Here is a 21,657-nt window from a genome sequence, read left to right as displayed (position 1 = left end):
CTATGACAAGGTAATTTCCACTTGACTACGCCATTCAAGGGTTTGACATTCAAGGTTGTGCTTTGCAGCTGAAGTTACACAATCTGCTTCAACATTTTGGCAACGCTGTGTATTTAAGGCAAAACTAACTTCTCAGAAGGCTGGAATTTCTCCTACCACTTACAATAAAAATGTAAAAAGCCCTTACTAAATAATAACTGCAAATAACCTGAAGTACAGAACAATGAAAGGTTACCTCTGTTCATCTGATGTCAGCCAGAAAACACATCTTCAGAGTTAAGAAAAGCACTCTACTTCCCAACATTGTGCAAGCGCAAAAATACTCTCAAATCCTCTTTCCATACACTGCCATCCATTAAATGAAAACAAATGTCCGTGAAATATAGCAGAACAAGCGAAATCCTCAAAAAGATTACCGAAAGTCATTCCTGGCTGCTTTTCTTTACTGTTCCTCATACCTGAAATGCTTTGTCTTGCAAGTATCCTTTTCCTACCTCCGCACTGGTCTGGCAGATTACCAAACGCAAAGCCAGTCCTCGCGTTCTCATCGGCTCGGCTCGAACACCCTCCTCTTTCCAACCGCTTTTCTTTCCCTTTCTAACCTCCACGAACAAGCAGAGCTTTCCCATGGCCAGTCTCCTCCCGCCCAGTACGAGGCACCTCCACCACCATGCTTCTCTTCCCTTCGGCGCTGAACTACATTTTTCTTTGTTAACAGTTACTTGGCCTGTTTCAAAGACACCGAGTAAGAAGTATCTGGGGGGAGTTTGGTCTCCAAATACAGAAGAGCCTCTGCGATCCTGCTCCTGCACTGAGAACAAACTCGAAGGAGCAGAGGTGAGTCCCATAACCTGGTGTGCAGCGTTGAGCTCAGCCCTGCTCTGTAGCCAGCCTCTGCCCAGCACAGCAGCACGTGCACGCTGCCCCAGCTCCCCCAGAAGACAGAGCAGCAGTGGGACCCTCAGATAACCATACGCTGGTTCTGCTGCCATCCCCTGGAAGCAGGAATAAGGCTGCCTGGTCCCTTATCCTGATGGAAGGTGCCAGCACGCGGCCTGTCAGCATCACGCGCACGGCACAGACACACACGTGCTTAGAGGCTGAGTTCACACTGCACAGAACAGAGTAGTTACATGCTCACTCTAAAGAGCTCTCTTAACTAGGACGATAAGAAACTGATTGTGCAGCCAAGCAGTTGCCCCAAGTAGCCAAAAACCCAGTCAGCTCTCAAACACTCGCAGGCAGCAGACCAAAGCCTGCTATCAGTCTCGCTGGTGCCACTAGGCTGCACCCAGTCTGCGCAGCACCAGAACAAGGCCCTTTGTCTCTGCACTGCTTCGTAAAGCCATCTTTAACACCCTCTTGCTTCCCTTCTCAAACAGCTTCTTCTCGTGGTTCTTAGCCTGCTGCACACCAACCTTTTCATGCCTGAACCACAAACTGTGTACGGTGCTGTGAAGCCGGTATGCAGAGCAGAGCACTGTGCCTGTGCAGAGTACTCTCCTCCAATCTGCAATTTCTATCTCTGATGTCCACAGCAACATCTGCTGGTGGAATAATATAAATGCATGAAAACCAGCAGGCACAGTCAAATCCTTCAGTTGTGGGCATTTGTCGCTCTTTTCCTAAACTTATGGCTGTGCCCCAAAACTTGTGTCACTTCATCTTGCTGTTCATAGTGCCCTGCTTCCCCGGCAACATAATTATACAGCTATTGGTACTCATTGCTATTACCTGTGCTTGAGAAAACAATGACTTTACTGCTGCAGTAGCACTATATTGCAACGAACATTGTGAACTTTACTACCTTTACTTACTTTTGCAGAGGTATGAATATTTTTGGTTTCTTTTTAAACCACAAAAGTAAAATTTACGGAGTTTAGCAACAAAACTGTCTAAAACTACTGATGTGGGCAAGACTAAAGCATCACCATAAAGCTTTTATATCTTACATCTGACTACTTTGCCACAGAACGGGATTCATTTCATCCTCATTTATATTTTGGAGTATTGCCAATGACACTAATAGAAAGGATAAGAGCCCAGTAACTAGTGTCTCCTAGCACAGCTTATTATTTGAAGTCCATTAGTACAGTGCAATAGCAACTACAGATATATTTCCTGCCCTGTGGGTCATCCAATCTGCAATGAATCTTCCGCAGTCAACAAGGTTCATTAAATTCACATAGTCTTAGAAGGTGTTCCTTGATGCACTCTGTTATTTTAGATTGCATCTGATATATTTCATCAAATGCTTATGAATGCTTGCGTGCATGTTTTATACATACATGTCTCGTAAGTGTTTTTGTGCATAAAACGTTTATTTGTATGTTTGTATATACACCTACTACAGACTAATTAATAATTATGGGCACACTGCAGGACTAAACCCAGAATCTCAGTGTGTTCATACCTTGAAGGACACTTTTGACGATGGCATCTGTGTGATCAGCCAACAGGTCCGCTTTGGCTATTGCAGCCAAGGATAGGTAACTCGACATGTTTCTGCACAGCTCCTTATTGCCTCTCTGGAGAAATTTCACCGCCACTGGGACAGCTAAGGCCATTACTGGAGGTCGATTGTAGTTCTGGAACAACATGAAGAAACACTGAAAAATAAGCCGCTGAAAAAAATTATTAAAATGAAGTCTCCTGCTGATCAGAATTGGAGGAAGAAAAAAACAGGTCAAAAAAGGTTATGTTTTGGTAACACCACTGGAAACAGACTTCAAAGAAAGAGCACATAAGGAAACTTAAAACTGCTGCAGCAGGGGATGATGACAATACATCCATTTTTGTATTTTGCAAGAGGAGGAGAAAACACAATACTGAGTGCACTACTTAAACGTTAACCGCTGTAACATTTCTAACTATACATTCTGTTTTGTGCCATCAGAGAACACAGCAGAAGCCGCATCCATTATCCAGACAGAATAGGTAATTTTCCACCCCAAAGCACAGGAAATACCTCAGAGCATCACTCCTGCTGTTGACCAGTAAATATTGCTCACCACCCTAGCAGACCCATTGCTGCCTTTCACCCCAGCAGGGCAGCCCTACCTGCGGGCACAGCATCCAGGCAGCATTTTGCTGCTGCTGCTGCTGAGAGGTTTGCTTCCTTCCCCTGCCCTGCATCCTCCAGTGCCCTGCTGCCCCTGCCCTGCAACACCTACCCTCCCCAGAGGCCACCTGGGGAAAGCTCAAAGGCCTGAGCTGCTTTCATGTCCAGAAACGGCATCAGAGCACAGCACAAACATGAGGAAGAAGACCCTAGAACCACGCGGTTCTGCAGCACAGGGTCTCCCTTGTATTTGGCATAACTATGATGTTTCTGTCCGAGTTCCTCGTTTGTTTAGTTGTGTTCCTCAGAATTTACAGCAAGGCATGAATATGGCAGCCATGTGTGAAGACAGCCCAAAGCTGTAACTCAAAACCTTACAGCACAATTCACGGAATATTGAGAGCTCTTTTCAAATTGCAGCTCCAAGTAAGTGAAAACAAAGAAGCCCTTTTTGAAGGACAGGGGGTAGATGTAATTAACTCTGAAATCAAAGGCACACCTGTCAAACGAGGAAAAGAGTACACGTGAGGACGTGTTCTGGAAGGCTTGTTCACAGGGTAACCAACAATTTTTCTCTGATAATTAAGATTTCCCTTCTTAAATTCCAGTCAATTCCTCTGAGCACCAGGGTCAAATGATTTTTTGCCTACACTTGGGACTAAAGACAGCTGACTTCTGTCCTCAAAATGGCATCGAGCTTCAGTGATCTTAGGGTTACCTGCACACATACTTAAGTTTTGAGATTCGGGTAAGGATTTTCTGCAACTATTTGTGTGTGCAAAATTGCGTGCACAGATTATAAACCTCTATTACCTGTTATGTTCCCGAGTTAAGTTACCTCACTGCTCTTGAAACAAGCAGGACATATTTGTTTACGTGCAATTGAGGATCTACATTCTCTCTGAAACCTCCTTAATCAGTGCTTTTCTCTCATCTTCACTCAGTTTTGAATATCTCTTTGAAACCAGAGTACGTCGTTGTTTTTGAAAATAGTCCTGCAATATGATTAGATTTAATTAGCATCTGAAATCACAGGCAACCACTGGGACCCAGATGTTCCTGAAAGCAACAAAGTAGTGCAAGGGAAGGCAGGCCAGACTTAACACATGCTCATTCTGGAGCAGCACTGAAAAAAATAAATTTAAACACAAGAAAAAACCACAAATCTATTGTTCCATATACCCAGTTACGTTGCCTGCTAGGCCAGCTCTGCCTCTGTGAGTAGTAACTGCCTTGGCCATTAGCCTCACGGAGAGCACGGCTGACCCTAATTAAGGCTGCAGTTTGCTGCTCAACCAATGCAAAAAAGCCAAGTTAACCAGCTGTGAGGACTCATGCCTGCAACAGAGACCTGCCAAGCAGTGAGTGATGCAGCAGCTCTGGGATGGCCCCTTTGCACCAGCCCCTGAGGGCTGCAGCAACACCTAGGCACTGCCACAGCTCACTGGGGCAACTGCCACATGACCAAATACTGCATTTTCACAAAAACCCTTAAAGTGAATAGACCTTCAGGCAGCAGCACATTTAAATCAACATAATGCCTCCTTGCGTTTGGAGGGGAGGCACTACTGAGTGGGAGCCAAATTCTGCCTCCATTTTATACTCTAGGGCTCCATGGAGAAAGAAGGGGAAGATAAGACTTGGCCCTCTGACTAGTATTAAAAAGATCTAAGAAAATTCCAAAGAATAGGATTTTTATTATTTTTTTTTGACCTATGATAAAGGTGAAATAGTTAAGAAAAGGTTTTAATTCAGATGGAAGGAGAAAGGTTCCATTTGCGCCTTTATAAATAATATCAGGGCATGACAGCACACTTATGTGTAGGTGACAATGAAAACCAGATTTCAATAATATGATATAGTGCTGTTTGCAAACCTAGGGGACCTCCCTGCTGCTAATATCAACAGAAACATGCTGTGAGATTCAACCCAGCTGTCAGATATTCATTACTACTTCAACTAACCCTCGCATATTGCATAAAAACCCAGTTTATGCCTTTCGTTCTTCTTTTATGCGAAGAAACTTGCTCAAAGCAGCTCTGTTTTTATAATTCCCATTTCAGTGAACTCCTCTCTCAAAGCAATCTGTAACACAGTGCAATCCCGAAAACATTTGGATAAGAGCTCGCTTGATTTCGGCACGCAGTTGCCAACAGCGCAGACTGAAGGCTTGGACGAGCCGTGGAGCACTGTGGCATTCCTGTAAAGTACGATATGATTTTACAGTCTACAGCCTTTGGTCTGGGAAGTTGAAGTGGTGCTGCAGCCAGCATCCAAAGCCAGTTCCTGCCTCACCCCCAGGGACTCGAGACAGAAAGGGAAGTGAGCAGCACCCCCTGCGTATCGGGGGCACGGCCCTTGGCAAAGCCAGCCGTTCACAGAGCAGGGCAGACACGACGTGACCCCCCCAGCACACCACTGACCTTCAAAGGATGCTTTACCAGGCCCTGCTCCTGCAGCTTACGAATCGCAGCTCCCAGCGCAGCACAGAAGGAATCCTGCTAAATCTCATCCACAGACTTGACCTCATGTCTGGCTAGAATAAACTCCTTCTCTTCCCAAACCAATATCGGCAAGAAGCTGGCTTCAGGCAAGGAAGTTTCATCCTTTTTTTTTTAATATTTTGTTGTAATACTTCTTTGTGTATCGTCAGTGACGGACTAAGAGTAAACAACTGACCACAAATCATTGTAAACTAAAGTTTAATTGAAGAAAATTCATTTTTAATTCCACTTTTTTTTTTTTTTTTTTTCCTGAAACTTCTTGTTTCTTTTGGATTTTAAATACCTTCAGCAAAACTAGATGAGGAATCTCAGGAAGTTTATTGAGCAATCCTACAAGGGGCTAAGCAGCAGCTTTCATGGGACAGTGACGTACGCGTGCCAGTACCGCTGCAATTCTTACAGTGAAAGCACTAGAAAACCCACATCTGATTTTAAGAGGTACAGAAAGGAATTATGAGACAGCAGCCATGCTGCAAACACCACCCCAAAGCAGTCCACACAAAAACACACTCATGGCATTTGGAGAAAAAACTGCTGTGTCTGACCCATACATTGTACCCACAGAAGAGACTCTGGATATATATATATATATATATTAATATTATATTTAATATAATATATTTTAATATTATAATATAGTAATATATATATATATAAATCCCATATTAAATCAGCTTGGGTCTTAGGAGGATTTTTTTCCTCCTCCCCATCTTTAAATGGCTTTTCACCCTAAGATTACCTTCTTAGAAAGCCTTGGAACAGCCTACTCCTACCCTAAAAGGCCGCTGTATACTTTGAGGTCTTATTTTTAGTCTTGCATTTACAGGGTTCAGACAGGACCTATTTTCAGCTGTTCTTCGAGCAAACATTTTTGGGACCTAAATACTTTTTCCATATTATTGTTGCTGCCTCCAGCATTTAGTAAAATATTCTAAGAAATTATTTCAACACTCTTGACCAGGGCATAACCTCTTTCTAGTCCTCTGCTTAGAGCAGTAGCAATCAGCAATCAGGTTTTAGGTCAGAAGGCAGTTTTCTGCATTGTATCTGGACTCAGCTTTTGCAATCCGAATTTAGAGGGAGAGTCTCCTTGCTGACAGGATATCCAGTGACCTAAATGCCACGTTATTAAAATGTCTTCAGTATTTTTCTGCCTTCCAGAACAGTTCCAAAGAATAACTTTTCCCAATTTAAGTGCTTTCCAATGAAACTTTCTGTAACCACAGAAAATGGTAGCCCTGCGTCTCCCACTTTCTTACATTAAATGAAATACTTGGAATTGACAAGCATTAAGATAACAAAATCTGGCACTAAATAGTCACAATATTTCTAAAGATAAGTAATCTGCCAAAACGTTTGATTCGTCAGAATATTACCACATATATGCGATAATGTACATTAACATTTGGGGTCATATTCTTGGTTTTAAACAAATGCAACTACTCTCATGCACCCTTAGAAAACATGAGGCACAACTGCTTTTTCAGAGATAAAGCTGGATAGCTGAGGAATGCATGACACTCCCTTGCTTTTTCCAGCTCGTTCTTACCTGCAAGATACAGCTCATGATATCAGATGCTATTTTGGTGTGTGGCGTGTCCTCATCTTTTCCAGAAGGCTTCAGGTTGTGCTCCAGGCACGACTCCCACAGAGCCACGAGGGCTTTCCCGTGCTTCTCGATGGACTCGGTCTCCCTGATGGCAGTGGTGATGCGAGTGATGCAGATTTCCACCACAGCCTGGTCGTTGTCATTGGTTTGGTAGTCCTGGATCAAATAAAGACATCAGCCAGTGAATGCACATCCTTTATCAGACCCCATAAAACTAACCAGAAGGCTTGAGATTTTTGTAGCTGCCTATTGTTTGCTCACTTCCACCTTCAGAATTAGTGTTTAGCATGAGTAAAAACAAATCAGCCACATCATAGATGATACACTTGCTGTTCCTAGTCTTAATTCTCATTACTGTTAAGATACAGGTTATGTTATCACACGATTTTTAGCAGACTGTCTCAAAGCATGGCCTTCTTGACCACAGACTGCAGCTGCATGCCTTATAAACACTCGTGTGGGCATCTTCTCCCATAAGCATCCCAAAACTCACACTGAAATTGTTACCTACATACAGCCAAATGCACGGTCCCAAATATTTCCCATCATGTTAGGTCCCTGGTGTAAGCACGGTTAGTTTCAATTAGCATTAACATAACACAAATAAAAATTAATTAAACGGGCTTTATTGCAAAGCCCTGTAATCCCCTGTAATTACTGACACACAAGCCACGTGGCAATGAAGCAGCAGCACTGTGTGATAACATAAAAGGCTGCTGGGGAGAATCATGGAGTCAGGTCTTGTAAGGTTTGCACATTGCCAAAACTGATTTTAAAAATCACAATGATGTAACACACCAGAAAAGCACAGCTGTTGGAACAGGTATTTGTGTTGCTACTTGAGTATCCTAGCGCTCCTAAGAGCTTGCCCTTCCCTTCTGGCACACACTCCAGCCAGAAGTGCATTTGAGGGGTTCTGAGGCTCTGGCTCAAGTCTGCTGTGAAATATAATTAAGGACTGGATGAGCTGATCATTAAACTGTGCACAACTTGCTCTGTAACCAGACAAGTTAAAGGCAAAACACGGGGACAAAGAGGTGACAAAGGTAGTCTGAGGAGACATGGGGCTGGACTCTGGTGCTGGCAGCATCATCCTGCCTCCTTTCAGAAGCTCACCAAGCATTTTGTAGCCACACACACTTCACCTCAAAGGAGCCAGCAGTGTTTGTGTAACCAGCTCACTGCAACAAGCCCCAAGCCTGGAGCTGTCCATGAATAAATGCAGGAGCAAAAGCTGGACACTCATCTTACATTTTGTATGGCATTCTTTAGTTTAAAACCTTGAATTGTGTATGTCACCACTTTTAATGCTTTGTTTCTATGATATATTGAATCACATGAAAAATTATTAGAGGACAGTGTTTCACTTACAGGAGATGAACTAATTATTCTTATCTGTTCAAGAGCTTCCGAAAGGCTTCCTTCAATTTCAGCATCATCTAAGGAGAAGAGATCCCCTGCACGTGAAAGGTCCTTCTGTGCCAAAACCAGCCCGAAGAGATGATGCATGGCTGTGTTTGCTGCCACTCAGCCAGGCCTCCGCATGCAGCATATGAACGAAGGAGTTAGATGAGGACAGAACGGGAACAACCCTGCGGACTGGCCATCACTGTAATATGAAGAATAGATCTGTGGCACATTTCAAGACTTCTTTGGCCACAACCTAAAAGGAAAATAAAAAATAAAAAATTAAAAAAAAAAAAAAAGAAGGAAAAATTAGCAAATACATTCACTATCACCCAGTTTAGCAAAGATTTTTAAATGATGCATGTAAGCAGTATGCAGAATCCCTGATCTAGGGATGTCCTCAAGGACCTACCATGAACCGCATGTTGAATTTGAACAAGAAAGTTTCAGCTTTGCCACTCATGGGGTTGGCTTTGCAGAGTGCAAGAGACTCATGACTGTGAGTCAAAGGTGGTCAACATAAAGGTATGACATTAGACACCTGCTAGATATGGTCCTCATTTAATGCACAGATTTGAGTTGGTTTCAAGTGTTATGCACTGGAAAAGCAGTGCTAGAGCTGGATTCGAGCTTCATAGAGCTTCTATGCACATTGCAGAAATAGCATGGTCTGTGTTTCCAATGAGCAAAATTTCTCTATATTACGTAGAGGGGTAAAAATGTCTGAGATTTGACACTTAGCAGAAGTAAAATACAGGAGAAAAGGGAATCTTATGACAAGTAGGCAATTCATAACCTGGACAGCGCGACGAAGGAGCTGGATGAGCACGACAAGTGTGGGAATCGAACAGCACCTTGCTTTCATGCAGGTTTGGGTTAGCTGAAGGTGTGCACAGCCACACGTGCCCCAACGTCGTGCCGACAGCTCAGGTGCTGCAGCAGGAGCACAGCAGCTGGCACCGCGGGCTGTAAGCAGCCCTGGCTATGCACCTACCCAGCCTGAAACCTGAGAACACAAACATTATGTCACAGGGGAAAAAATTCCCTCTGTCTTCACTTATTCATATCATAAAAAATATTTACTGATTTGGAGGATAGCAAGAGATCTACCAAGCACGCTTCCAGATTGCCCACGTGGTGCATTCACGGGCAAACTCCTCTTCTGAGCTGATGAACATAGTTCATCATGTAATTATTAACTGAAATATATAGAGTATCCTTAATTCCTGTGCTCTATTTTACACTGTTTTTCAGAAAAATAATGCAAAACATCAAGTAAGGGCAAAACCAATGCAAAACACTGAGAACTTTCCAGAAATAGTTCATTGAAACAATCTCTATTTTAACAGAACAGACAAAACCCCGACTTTGATCTCCCATTAGCCTGTTTTATAATTTAAACTATTTAACTATTTAAAATGATTTAAATAGTTAATTTAATAGATAATTTTAAATCTATCAATATCATTACATGGTGTTTCTTTTTTTTTTTATTATTTGCAGCAAGACAAAAGCAGAAAAAAAAGCTAATGAAACGCTAAACCCCAAGGCCCAAGGGGCTCAATTCTCCTGACAAGCTCGAAGACCTAAACCAGCAGTCACCAAGTAAGGTGAGGGTGCTCTGTCTCCAACAGAGGAGACCAGGCCCATCATACTCCTCCACAGCAATTCAGCAATTCTCAAATTTACAAATAAAACTTCAAAAAGCCATAGACAAACTGATTTTTTTTTTTTTTTTTTACCTGTTCACGGTTTCCCAGTGCCATCCCCACTGATGTTTACAGGTGTAAAGTTTGTGCTCTTCGAAACAAAGCCTGTTTGCTCTGCTCTCCAGCTCCCACAGGCAACATCCAAGGGCACGAGTGGAAAGCTGGGGAATCTGGTGGTAAGCAGTGAACCCGAAGCTGTTAATTGCAGTGCCAGGAGTAAAGCATTTCAGGAATGCAGACTAAAGCAGCCTAAAAGTTACCAATCTCTCCGTCAGGTGACTAAATGAACCTAAACGCAGAGAGGCCTTATCTTTGAATGAAACGCTCTGTTTCTAGGACAAAATACAAAGCCTATTCCACTTGACTGCGGTTGTTTTTAATAGAGAAAACAGAACTCTCTGTGTTAGTGGAAAGCTATCCTTTCCTGGGAAGAAGGCTAAAAAGAAAAACTCAGTAAGCTCACACTGTTTTGTTCACTTGTTCTTGTTCTTGCAATAGAGGAGATTTTTCTGTCCAAAGGAATAAATGCTATCATTCTGTAACACTTTGCATGAATACAAAAGAGGGTCTGAAGTTTTTTGGCTTTTAACATTACTTTTAGAAGTAGCACAACAAAATCTGGATAGAGAATTCAGAAAAATGCTTCAGGTATGAAGATCCATTTGAGTCCTGCCTTTGATCGGATGCCCTGAAACACAGCTACCTTTTCTTGGCCTTTTGCAAATGAGATTCTTTCTACTCAATGTGCTTCTGCAGGAGAGTTTCTCAGAAAGGTCCTGTTCTCTCTGATGGAATGGTTCCATTTGTACGTGGTTTATAGGCAATAAAGACAATATTGAAAACATTTACTTAACCATAAACTCTTTGAAATGGAATTGTATTGTCATCTTAATACTTAAATTATGTACAAGTGCCCAAAAGACTCTTCTTGCGTAGGTCTTACAAGGAGAAAATTGTTCTTTGAGCATCTCCTTACTCACTACAATATTTCAGTTTACTGCTAGTAGGTAGCTGCCACTGAAGAAAAGATAAAACATAATAAATGTCTTTTATTCTTAAAAAATAGAACCTGGTTGGACAATTAAATTGCTTCAGAGTGTGGTTCCTGAGATGCCTCACCAGCTCAATTCCACATCGTCAGAATCTTCTTGTTCAACAGGACAGACATCCCTGTCTGATCAGCATCTGAGATCAGACTTACATTTGTACCTCACGTACACAGTTAATAGAAAATAGGCAAAAGGACTTGCCAAAGTTCCTCCCTCCCTGTCAGTGCTGTGTCCATGGGGGCAAACAGCTGGGATCTACACCTTCACGTGGTCAAAACATGGGAAGAAAGCAGCGACTCCAGCTCTTGTAACAAACTCCAGGTCATCATTATGCATAAAAAGAGACAGCTGATACCACAGCCCATTTCCACAGGTTCATGGTGCTCTCCCACATTTAATTCAAATTTTTTATTCTGTTTTTTGCTACACCTAGATTCCTTTTTCATGACAAACTTAAAGAGCCACGTGTTCCCTGGGACCTTGAAGCTGCTCCCCTCCAAGGTGAGTCTCTTAACTTGCTGGAGGCACAACATTCTTACCAAAGCTCCTTATCAGAAGCAATCAGAACAAAAGCTAGCCTGACAGGTTTCAGAGCTTGAAGCAATTGAATTGGTCTGTTTGCAAAATAATTCCCCCAATAAAAGAAGATTAACAATAAAAAATTCACGTAAAAGGGCGGTCGGACCTAAAGGCATCCAAGAGCCAATTGAACTCAGCTAAAAAAAGAGTCATAGTTTTATCAGGAACTCAGATTCTGCAGAAAGACATTAGAAGGACAAAAAAAAAAAAAAAAAAAAAAAAAAAAAAAAAAAAAAAAAAAAAGTATTTTTGGAATCAGAGAGGAAGGGAAAGGAATAAGATACGTTGAATTTTTAGTGGGGCAAAGGCTGCAAGAAGTTAGAGTCATTTCCATAACTCGCAAAGGACTTGAGATGAAAGTATGGTTGCTCAGTTTTACCAGATGGTGCTATCCCACTGAAAACAAAAGGGCAATCTCTGAAGAACTGTGCCATGTTGTTAATCTAGCTGTACACTAAACAACAGAAATATGGAAAACCCCTCACTATACTTAAGAAATTTTTGGAAACGCAGGCTACCTGCAGTTAATGCTAAGTGAACCTTACAGCATCTTCCAGTTTTCTCACTAGAAAGCAAGAGGCACCTAACCTCTTACTGCACTGTTCAAGCAAATTAGAAGGGAATTTACATCATACTGCGTTTCAGAACAAAGTTAAACATTACCGAGTCCTGAGCTAACTCATCTCTGCAGTAAAATCCATAACCCACAGCCATGAGGGATAAACTCTCAAAGCCTCTGACTGGTTGCTGTTGAGCACATTGAAGGACAACAGGCCGGGAGGATGAACCTTGCTGGAGCCCCACCAAGGACAGGCTCTACTCCTAAGGTAGTGCACAGCGAGGGCGCCAAATTCTTAATCCATTCAGCACTTCCCAAACCCCATTCACTTCCACGACACCCATTTTGCCACAGGCACTGAGCATGGTTCTCCTCAAACACCGCAGCACAGCTTCAAACTAGAGCCTTGCCAGCTGATGTTTCTTCTTTACTGACGGATCAAGCAACCCTAAAAGCCAGAACTCTTTGATAAAGAAAAGGCAAATTTCCTTTTCAGTATAAACTGAACACCCAGTGCAAAAATTATTTTAGATTTAGTTGTCAAGCAAATTACACAAGAGAGAATTCTCCTTAAGTGAAGAGAGTTGTGTTAAAGGACTGGGAGGCCAGAGGTCTTGCTGTACCATGGCAATCCCATGCAATCCCAGCCCAATGCTTTGACTATTCTATCAAGAAAAAGGAATAAATAAATAAATACATAAATTTCCTTACCTCACAGACATGTTGCCATGCTTAATACACTGGATTGTATGAAGTGCTTTGGATGCCTTGGATGAAAGACGCTACAGGAAAGCAAAAGCACAACTGTGTTAGTAACTCTGCCTTTTCAGCACTGGGTGTGCAGACTATAAAACATGCTGCATGATACCACCAGGAGTAAGACTGTATTTCACTGAACTGGGTTTAATATTTAGGACATGGTCCTATTAAAAACAAAAAACCACAGGAAAATAAATAGGACAGCAGCTCTACAAAACCCTGTGGGAGTTTGATGTTATTCACACACGCATGGATTGAACAAAGAGAGGTTTGGATTCCCATTCTCTCTGGGGGTGGGGACAAATATTTCCAACAACTGCACATTTAGTTTTATTTTACTTTTCTATGAATAGGAGGAAGATTACAATCACCTTCAAAGTAAACTTTCTCTCTGTGTATACAGCAGGATTCCCTTCTCTTGAAATCCTTCACCCCCACCTCACAGGAAAAATCTGTTCTGCGGAATTAGAAAAAGGATGTCTCGGTCACAACAGTTCCTAATGTCTCCAAGACTGTTGGATACTTCCTTCCCCACATGCATCCATGCAGGAAAAAAAGAAAGCACGGATACGTTTCCTGATTATTTTGGGCCTGAAACTTTCCCAAGAACATTCACATACGTAATTTATGGAGAGAATATTGCAAGATATTTTGGACAACCGCCCCCCTCCGTGTTACAATAATAATTTGATTTATTTTTGTATTTGAAACACATTTACTTACTAAAATAGAGCGCTCTTTCGAAACTTTTAAATAAAGTTCTCACATTTTTCAGTGAAAGAAAAGGATTAAAGATTATTTTGAAAGAGCATCATTTTCACACAGGGTGAATAGACTACAGCAGTTCCCATGGGATCAGCTGCATATATTTAAACTCTTCCCACAAAACAACCATTGTTTGCTACAAGCCTCTGTTTTTTTTCTGTCATGACAGGTTTCCACACTTCATGTCGTCTGGAGATCCCATGGATGCTGAGCTGGACCAGATAATCAAACAATGAAACATTAAGTCTACTAATTAGGATTTATTATTTTTGGGGGGGGCTAACGGAACACCTTGCTGCAGCCCTGGGAGCTGCAAACTGACTAATGCCCAGTCCTCATACAAAAATAAATTGTATTCTTACTGGAAGCAACTGTAAAACAATCAGAGGAAACGTACTGCCTCTTAAGATCCATCTCTTCTAACAGGTTGCAGGGCTTTTAGGGAGGTCTTTTCCCAATTTAAGGTCAGTACTCCTCCTTGACATGCAAACCACCATGTAAATATTCTCCCCTGTGATTGACTGGCTTAATTGGTAGGTTTTACAGCTCAGATGATGCTTTAAGTGAGCCAGATCTCACAGATCTGTCGCAATTTGGGCTGCAAAAATCCATGCAGAACAAAGCCGACAGAGAGTGGAAAGAATGTACCTGTAAAGCTGTTAGGTGTGCCTCTTGTGAAAGGTTTGTAACTTGACCAGAAAAAAAAATAAAAATAAATTAATAATTTAACATATCTGCTTGATAACCTATGTACTATTAAGAGAGTTTTCTACAATTTTCAGTATAGAAATAATAAAGTCAGAGGCTTACATGTGGCTGTTGTTTCAGAACACGCTAATGCCATAAGTAACACAGCAAAAACATTTTTAAAAATTAGTAAGACAGATGTGCAAGAAGTCAATTTGTAAGTAGCTTCGTTAAAATATTATGCTAGAATAACATTGCTTACATATGCTAAATTGCTTCATGTAACAAATACCAATGCACTTATTGTCATGGTGATGCTGTCAGAAGTTCACCATTTTCAAGTATTTCTTAGAGAGAATCCATATACATGACGGGTTTTCAACGCTATAGAGACATTACAGGAAAAGGACATGTTAGAAAGTTTTACTCAGTGTAAAAACGTGCATTTCTGTCTAAAGAGCACGAGAGACTAAACAGAACAGACCATCAGGAGATGACAACGGGATAAAGTCTTCAAGAATTTCACTCTGGAAGTAAAAATGGGACTAGAGTGATTAAAAAGTAATAATAAATCAAGTCCCTGTCCTTCAATGTCTCCTGAACTGGCAGGCACCAAACAATCCCTGAATATCCTAAGGTTCCTCCCAGGTATGTGGCAATCCACTCCAGCCTCTCTTCAGTACATATTTTAGTACAAACAACACCTTCTCTAGTCCGTATTTTCCAAGTTCCCCTAACGTAAGGCAATAATCCCACAGCACGGGGTGCAGAGTGCCTTCAGAGAGCAGGGAAGAAAGCAAAACACATTTGAGCCCCAAGATGAATCAAGAACGCCGCGGGATTAACGCCCGTGCTGTAACACACCCCGATGCACAGGCACTGCTTTTTCTCTCTAGTCAGCTACGAGCTAATTTACAACAGGTTTTTAACAAACATTATTGTAATGCATTTATACATGTAACAGCCACAGTTCCTGCGTTCACAGAAAAAAACCAGTCACTTAACCAGTATTAAAGACAACATTTTATACGCTCTCAAAAACCTCTTCCATTATTTAATATTTGGATGTGCTACTCAACTTCTTTCCATGCAGTAATTTATTCATTATTGAAAGTGTTACATGAATGCATATTTATTTAAGTTAGTTATTCATACCTCTCAGGAGAGAAACCTCTGAAAAACATTAATAATTGAAGGCAAATTGTTGGTCTTTAGAGAAATTCTGAGAAAATCCATTACAACTGTCAGTTCCCCTTCCATCCCCCTGTCTCTGGTATGCGAGGCTGCTGGCTCGGTGCACAGCCTTGTCAAACCAACCGTGCAGTCTATTCAGTTACCCTGGAGTTGTCATGTGGAATCAAGCAAACAAATATCTTCTCTCCATTTTCCCCAACTCCAGAACTCAAAAACAGCTCAGAACTAATTCTTCCCAAAAGCTTAAAGTCGGCAGCAGCTTGAGTGGAAATGCTCCGAGCTCGATATGGAATTTGAATTAGTTAAAAGGATTTTATCAACAGCCGGTGGTTACATTCAGTTAATTAATAACTTGCTTAAGAGCAACGAGGAAATTGCAGCAGTTAATATAATATCATATGGGGCCTCTTGTCAGAAGTCGGCGAGAAGGCTGGGCTCTGTGTCTTTGGAGGAACACCAGCCCAAGGAAAATTGGGGAAGGAGCCGGATGCCAGGCAGGACGTGCATCCTTTCAGGTGGCACCTGTCCTGTCTCGCCAACCCACAGAATTTCAGGCAGCCCTCACAAAGTGCCGCCGCCCGGCTGAAACCTGTGCTCGGGACCTACCTCACCACCTCCAAAGCTTGGCAGCTGCAGTGGAGAAATCATTTCTAAATCTGCCTGGCAGATTTCTCATGCCAGCTGAACGTGCTTGCCTTCCACATTAAGCACGTCTGTATACTTCTCCCTTTAGCTTTCCTTTGATAAGTAAATTCCACATTTCCAAAGCATTAACCGTAACTAAACCCTACCCTACACACAGGCCCACGGGGAGCTTGACAGAATTTATACTGGGCTATATTTTCCTCTCCTTGCTGAGCATAGGAGCAAACCCACACTGGGAGTGTCCCAGCACTGGCATTTTTCTAATAATGGTTATTTGGATATGGCTTTGGCCACCTCACAGAACAGCAAGGGGTAACGTCGAGCACTCTCAGCCAGCTACTTATCCAGAAGAAAAGAAAAGCTGTTTGCCCAAAGATAATGAGGAGGCACGTTTGTAGCATTTTTGTTAAGTCCTTTGCCTTTTTGCAACACAGTAAGGATTCATAAATTCTGGTTTAAAAAAATCTGCTCCACAGAGTATACAATTAAGTTACGAGTCCTTGATTTTAACAGTAAGCACTCAGAATAGCTTTGTGGCTCCAGATCATTGCAGCATGGCCTCTACAACCAAATACAGAATTAACGGTGGGTGAACACATACTTTAATGAAGCTAAGAGACTTTTTTTTTTTTTATGATTGTGTTCACTGTATCTTCCTTTTAACTTAGTATGCATTGAAACACACAGTTTGCTTCCCTCCTTCCTCTGTGAGGCTATGCCAGACTTACAGGTTGTTAGCAGAACACAAACCTTCACTCTAAAAATTGTTTTCTAAACATGAGATGTTAGAAAGCATTTTAAAAAGCAGCATGGCCTAACTACTGTCTTAGGAGAGCATAAAGAGGATCTTGGATTCTACTTCTGCATCTGATTTAGGTTACTGCACAGTGGGAATTAACAGGTTGATTCCTTCACTCACTGCAAGCAACAGAAGTAACATTTCCCCTCGGTGTCTGACAATCTTTTCAAATTTTTATACAGAAGGAAAAGTAGAACCACAAGCTGGTTTTGTGCTTACTCAAACACAACTCCAGTCAGAGCTAATCACAATCCTGAGAAGATTTATGTGGAAAAGCTCTTCTGATAGCTACACTAAAAAGGAGAAGATGAACGTTGACTGCCTTCTCAGACAACCCATTCCCTTAATGCCATGAGGTGGACAGCAGCAAGGGGTCCTGCACAGAATATATCTTACCCTGGAGTCAATGTTCTCTGCTCCCAGAATCATCTGTATAGTCAGGGAGAAAACCAACAGAGACAGCTGACTAAGGAGTATAAGGCAAAGCAAAGATCAGGCGCAAGAGACCCAAATGAGCTTAGAAAAGAAGACTGATGGCATTACCTTGAAGAAAGACACAGCAACATGGCACTTTCCTGGCTAGGGCTTCAGTCCCTTCCAATCTGTTTCCAAACTGTACACTCGCTGCAGGGCTTTGCCATGCTAGCATCACCCTTTATAACCCTGACATATTCATACCTTAATTAGCTTGTTTTTTCATTGATGGATTCATTGTTATACACCACTGATGTCACTAAGACAATGAAATGTTAGTTAATGCAGGATTGGACGTTAACGAATGTCACGGGAAGCCTGAGTCAAGCCACCCGCTGCAGTCCTCTTGAATGTTCTTCAGCTTCCCTCTTACTGTTTATAAAAAATGTAATCAGCTACACAAAGAACACCGAATACCACTGGACCAGGATATGCTTGGAAAGACAAATGAAATTAAAGACAATAAATAGCACTTGTGCAACTCGTGCCTCTGAAGCATATAATGCACACAACAAACAATGTATTGCAATAAGGCAAAAAGACTTACATGTGTATTTCACTATCTGGAAGAGGAGAATTGGCTTTATGAAGAGGTTTCCCACCCTAGAAAAAACTTGGTTTTAACCTTCATAATAGCTGCAATGAATTTGTGCCCTTCTTAAAGTATTTTGTATATTGTATTTTGTATAATGTATTTTGTTAGACTTGTTTAAATAAACGTCTTGTTAGGAAAGAAAGATGCTATTGTTCTCTCTGACTAATTGGTGAAGAGAAACAGAATATTCTGTATTCATTGCGTTTAGCCTAAATGAGTCGTGTTATCTTCTACTCAGACAAAGCAGTTTAATTTTAATAACAACAATGCTGACAGCTACAATACTGTTCTTGCAGAAGTTTGCTTGTAAATAATTAACAATTGTTGTAGAATGACAGTGGGCTTTTTGATATCTCTATTAATTTCACAGTCAAGCTGAAGTCTCTTTAATTTAGAGTGTTCATAAAAATCCACAAACACCCACAACCTACTAAAGTAAAAAGCTAATAGGAAAAAAAAAATCAGGTTTATGTCCCTGCATCCATCTAGATGCCAGAAATCTGTTGTATGCCCAAAATCTGCCACAGAAACCAGTGAGGATAGTACAGAAGTTATGGATCATGCCTCCAAATAGTTTACATTCAAAAACTTCAAAATCAGGCAATTATTAGTCTGAAGTCTGCGTTCAGATGATCAGCAAGCTCAGATAACAAAGTTTAGCTCTGTGTTGTAGGGCCTGGTGGTCAGCCACCCCTGGTAGCATTAGGCAGATTTAGCCCAGATGGCGCAGTGCCTACTGCTGTCCTTCAAGTATGTGCACTGATGCCTCAAAATCTTGCTAGGCAAGACACTGATGACTGTTTGCTTAATCCACTCAGATTTTTAAAATCTGGCAAAATTCCTCTGACTCTCATAGAATCAGTGAGGACACAAATACCTTGAGGAACATGGGAACATCTCCTTTGTAAGTAAATTCTTTGCCACATAGTTAACTAGTTCACAGCTGCATCTTTTACACAGATATTAGCAATTTTGTCCAAGAACTATAGAAACAGATTCAGTGCTTCCTCTACCATAATGAGATACATATAATTTGATTTTGTTTCCTTCCAGATAACATATTCTGGTGTGTCCATTCCTCTGAGGAACCTCCCAAAAGCTCACTGAAGTCAATTGAGCAACTCTTAGAAGTTCTGTTTTCAACTTTTGTTCTCCCAGTAGGTATTTCCACAAGTTTCCTTATGCCTATTTGCTGCCCCAGATAAAGAAGTGAATAATGACACAGGCATTTATGAAGTAATCTTTGGTTCCTATATGGACTAGTTTACAAAAAGTATTTCTGGGCCATGCACTTGACTGGCAGCAGTCCAATAATTCATGTACTTGCATAATTTCATACACTGGATTATTTAGGATAGTAAACTCTCCTGCCAAACAAACTGTTAGTTATCAACCTAATATTTCTATCAAATTCGATATTAACACTATTTTTTTAAACTATTCTACTTATTATTTGTACAGTGAGGATTGTTTATACTCCAATTACTGACAAAGCAATCTGGTTTGACACTTTTAGAATAGCTGTTTATTTCTAAAGGCCAAACCCCGTGTTCCAAAGTCAAAGCTGCTGTTGATTAAAATAGGTTTTCCCTCAATGAAGACTAAAAACCATAGGATTTGACCCGTTGTCTCAGAGGAACCAGACTCTGCCTCAGCACTGTAGCTGTTCGTTAGTTGGGTTGGTAGGTGGCTATTGCCTGGCAGCCCTATCTTGTAACAATACACAGAGCTCATTATCAGCTGCACTGCTCCAAAAGGCTCATCTGCATCACAAAAGACAACATCTGCTGTGCATCGAAGTGCCATCTCATTGATAAACTATATCAGAAACAGAAAAGTTTGAATACTTATTTCTTGATAGCCAGTGCTGTTTTGGAGAAAGTTCCAAAACACTCACAGGCAACAAACAAATGTCACTTCAGGCCCGTCTGACGGTTCTTCAGCTGCTCAGCATCCTTCCTTGCTGTGATGGACAAACTGTAGACACACCCAACCTATTTTTACACACTCACATGCACACACACACACACACACACACCCTCTCACATTCACATCTTGCATATCAGATAGCATATTTTCATTACCTACCTGAATCATTTTCCAACTGAACTGCATTTTTTTACTTCAGGCATCTATTTCCATTCACATTGTTTCCCACATAAAGGGCCTTCTTAATTGAGCTGCATAGTTTATGAATTGTGGTAATTGAGCTGCATAACTCCACTGCAGAGTGTTTATATACTGTACCAAGCAGCATATTGAGTGTGGATTTGCGCCTCCGCAGTTACAAGCTCTGCAAGTTGAGGAGCACTTCAACAGTTCCGTTGTATTTTTCACTTCTAAATTTCTGTATGTTTTTCCTACTTTCCTACCCTTTCAACCCTGAATGGGCAGAAATCTGCACTTGGCTTAAGCAAAGTCTTTTTAAGGGTAGTCAGGCAAATGAATTAAACTGCTGCTGACAGCCCAAGTAACCCTTGTATTCTGTCCCTGAGAGCAGAAGTCAAGAAAACTTACCTCAGGAGAGCAAAGGCAGCTACTCCCACACAGAAGAAAAAACTGCCTGACTGCAAGGGACTGTTTCAATAGGCACTCACGCTCTTCATTTCTGGTTAAGAGCCAGAAACCTTTTAAAGAGTCCCAGAACCAGGGAGGAGAAGCAGTATTGATAAGCAGCAGTGAGGACATGCTGTTCTCAGCTGCCTGGAGACAAAAGCTCAGCAGCCAGGACGTGCCTGCTGCAGACAGGAACAGCATCTAGAACCAAGACTGGTGCTGCACAGCATCCAGACACTTCTCATCCTAATTAAGCTATAGGCTAACAGTGATTATTAATATTAAACACCTATCCTCTGAAGCTACTAATGATACCAGATAATCCGTTCCATAGCTCCGCATTTAAAATTAATACAAGCATTTCTGCTACCTTTTGAGAAAGAAACGCAGCGCACAGTGGTACAATGAGCTCATGCCTTTCCTGTGAACAGGTTCTCCTCTTGGCTATGGATAGATGCCAAAGTAAGAGTCAGTATTTAAAAACTACTGAAACATCTGTTCAGGATATAATACTTCAAAAGCTTACCATCATTAATTCTATAGCTCACAGATGAGCACAATGCTTTGAAAGATACAAACATAAGGAACAGTACTTCCACCAGGAACGCTAAAGTCAACAATGGCAGAGCTGAGCAGTGGCACTTATTTCATGGCTTAAGGAAACCAGGCAACAGAAAAAAAATAATAAATAGACAACACCTCACGG

General features: G+C 41.4%; 1 protein-coding gene across 1 annotated transcript in view; it reads right to left on the bottom strand.

Moving 5' to 3' along the window:
- VEPH1 (ventricular zone expressed PH domain containing 1) overlaps positions 1-20,542 on the bottom strand; it is a 79,123-nt gene extending 58,581 nt beyond the window's left edge. Inside the window, exons 1-5 of the mRNA XM_032193777.1 lie at positions 20,484-20,542; positions 13,189-13,259; positions 8,546-8,837; positions 7,115-7,330; positions 2,414-2,588 (exon numbers count right to left, since the gene is read on the bottom strand). Of these exons, the coding sequence (XP_032049668.1) occupies positions 2,414-2,588; positions 7,115-7,330; positions 8,546-8,683 (529 nt within the window). The 5' untranslated portion in view covers positions 8,684-8,837; positions 13,189-13,259; positions 20,484-20,542. The remainder of the gene's footprint in view (positions 1-2,413; positions 2,589-7,114; positions 7,331-8,545; positions 8,838-13,188; positions 13,260-20,483) is intronic.
- Positions 20,543-21,657: the final 1,115 nt, after the last annotated feature.

This window comes from Aythya fuligula, chromosome 9 (assembly GCF_009819795.1).
Source record: "Aythya fuligula isolate bAytFul2 chromosome 9, bAytFul2.pri, whole genome shotgun sequence".
Taxonomy (NCBI): domain Eukaryota; kingdom Metazoa; phylum Chordata; class Aves; order Anseriformes; family Anatidae; genus Aythya; species Aythya fuligula.
Note: the sequence above shows the minus strand (reverse complement) of the source record. Positions and strands in the feature narration are given on the sequence as shown.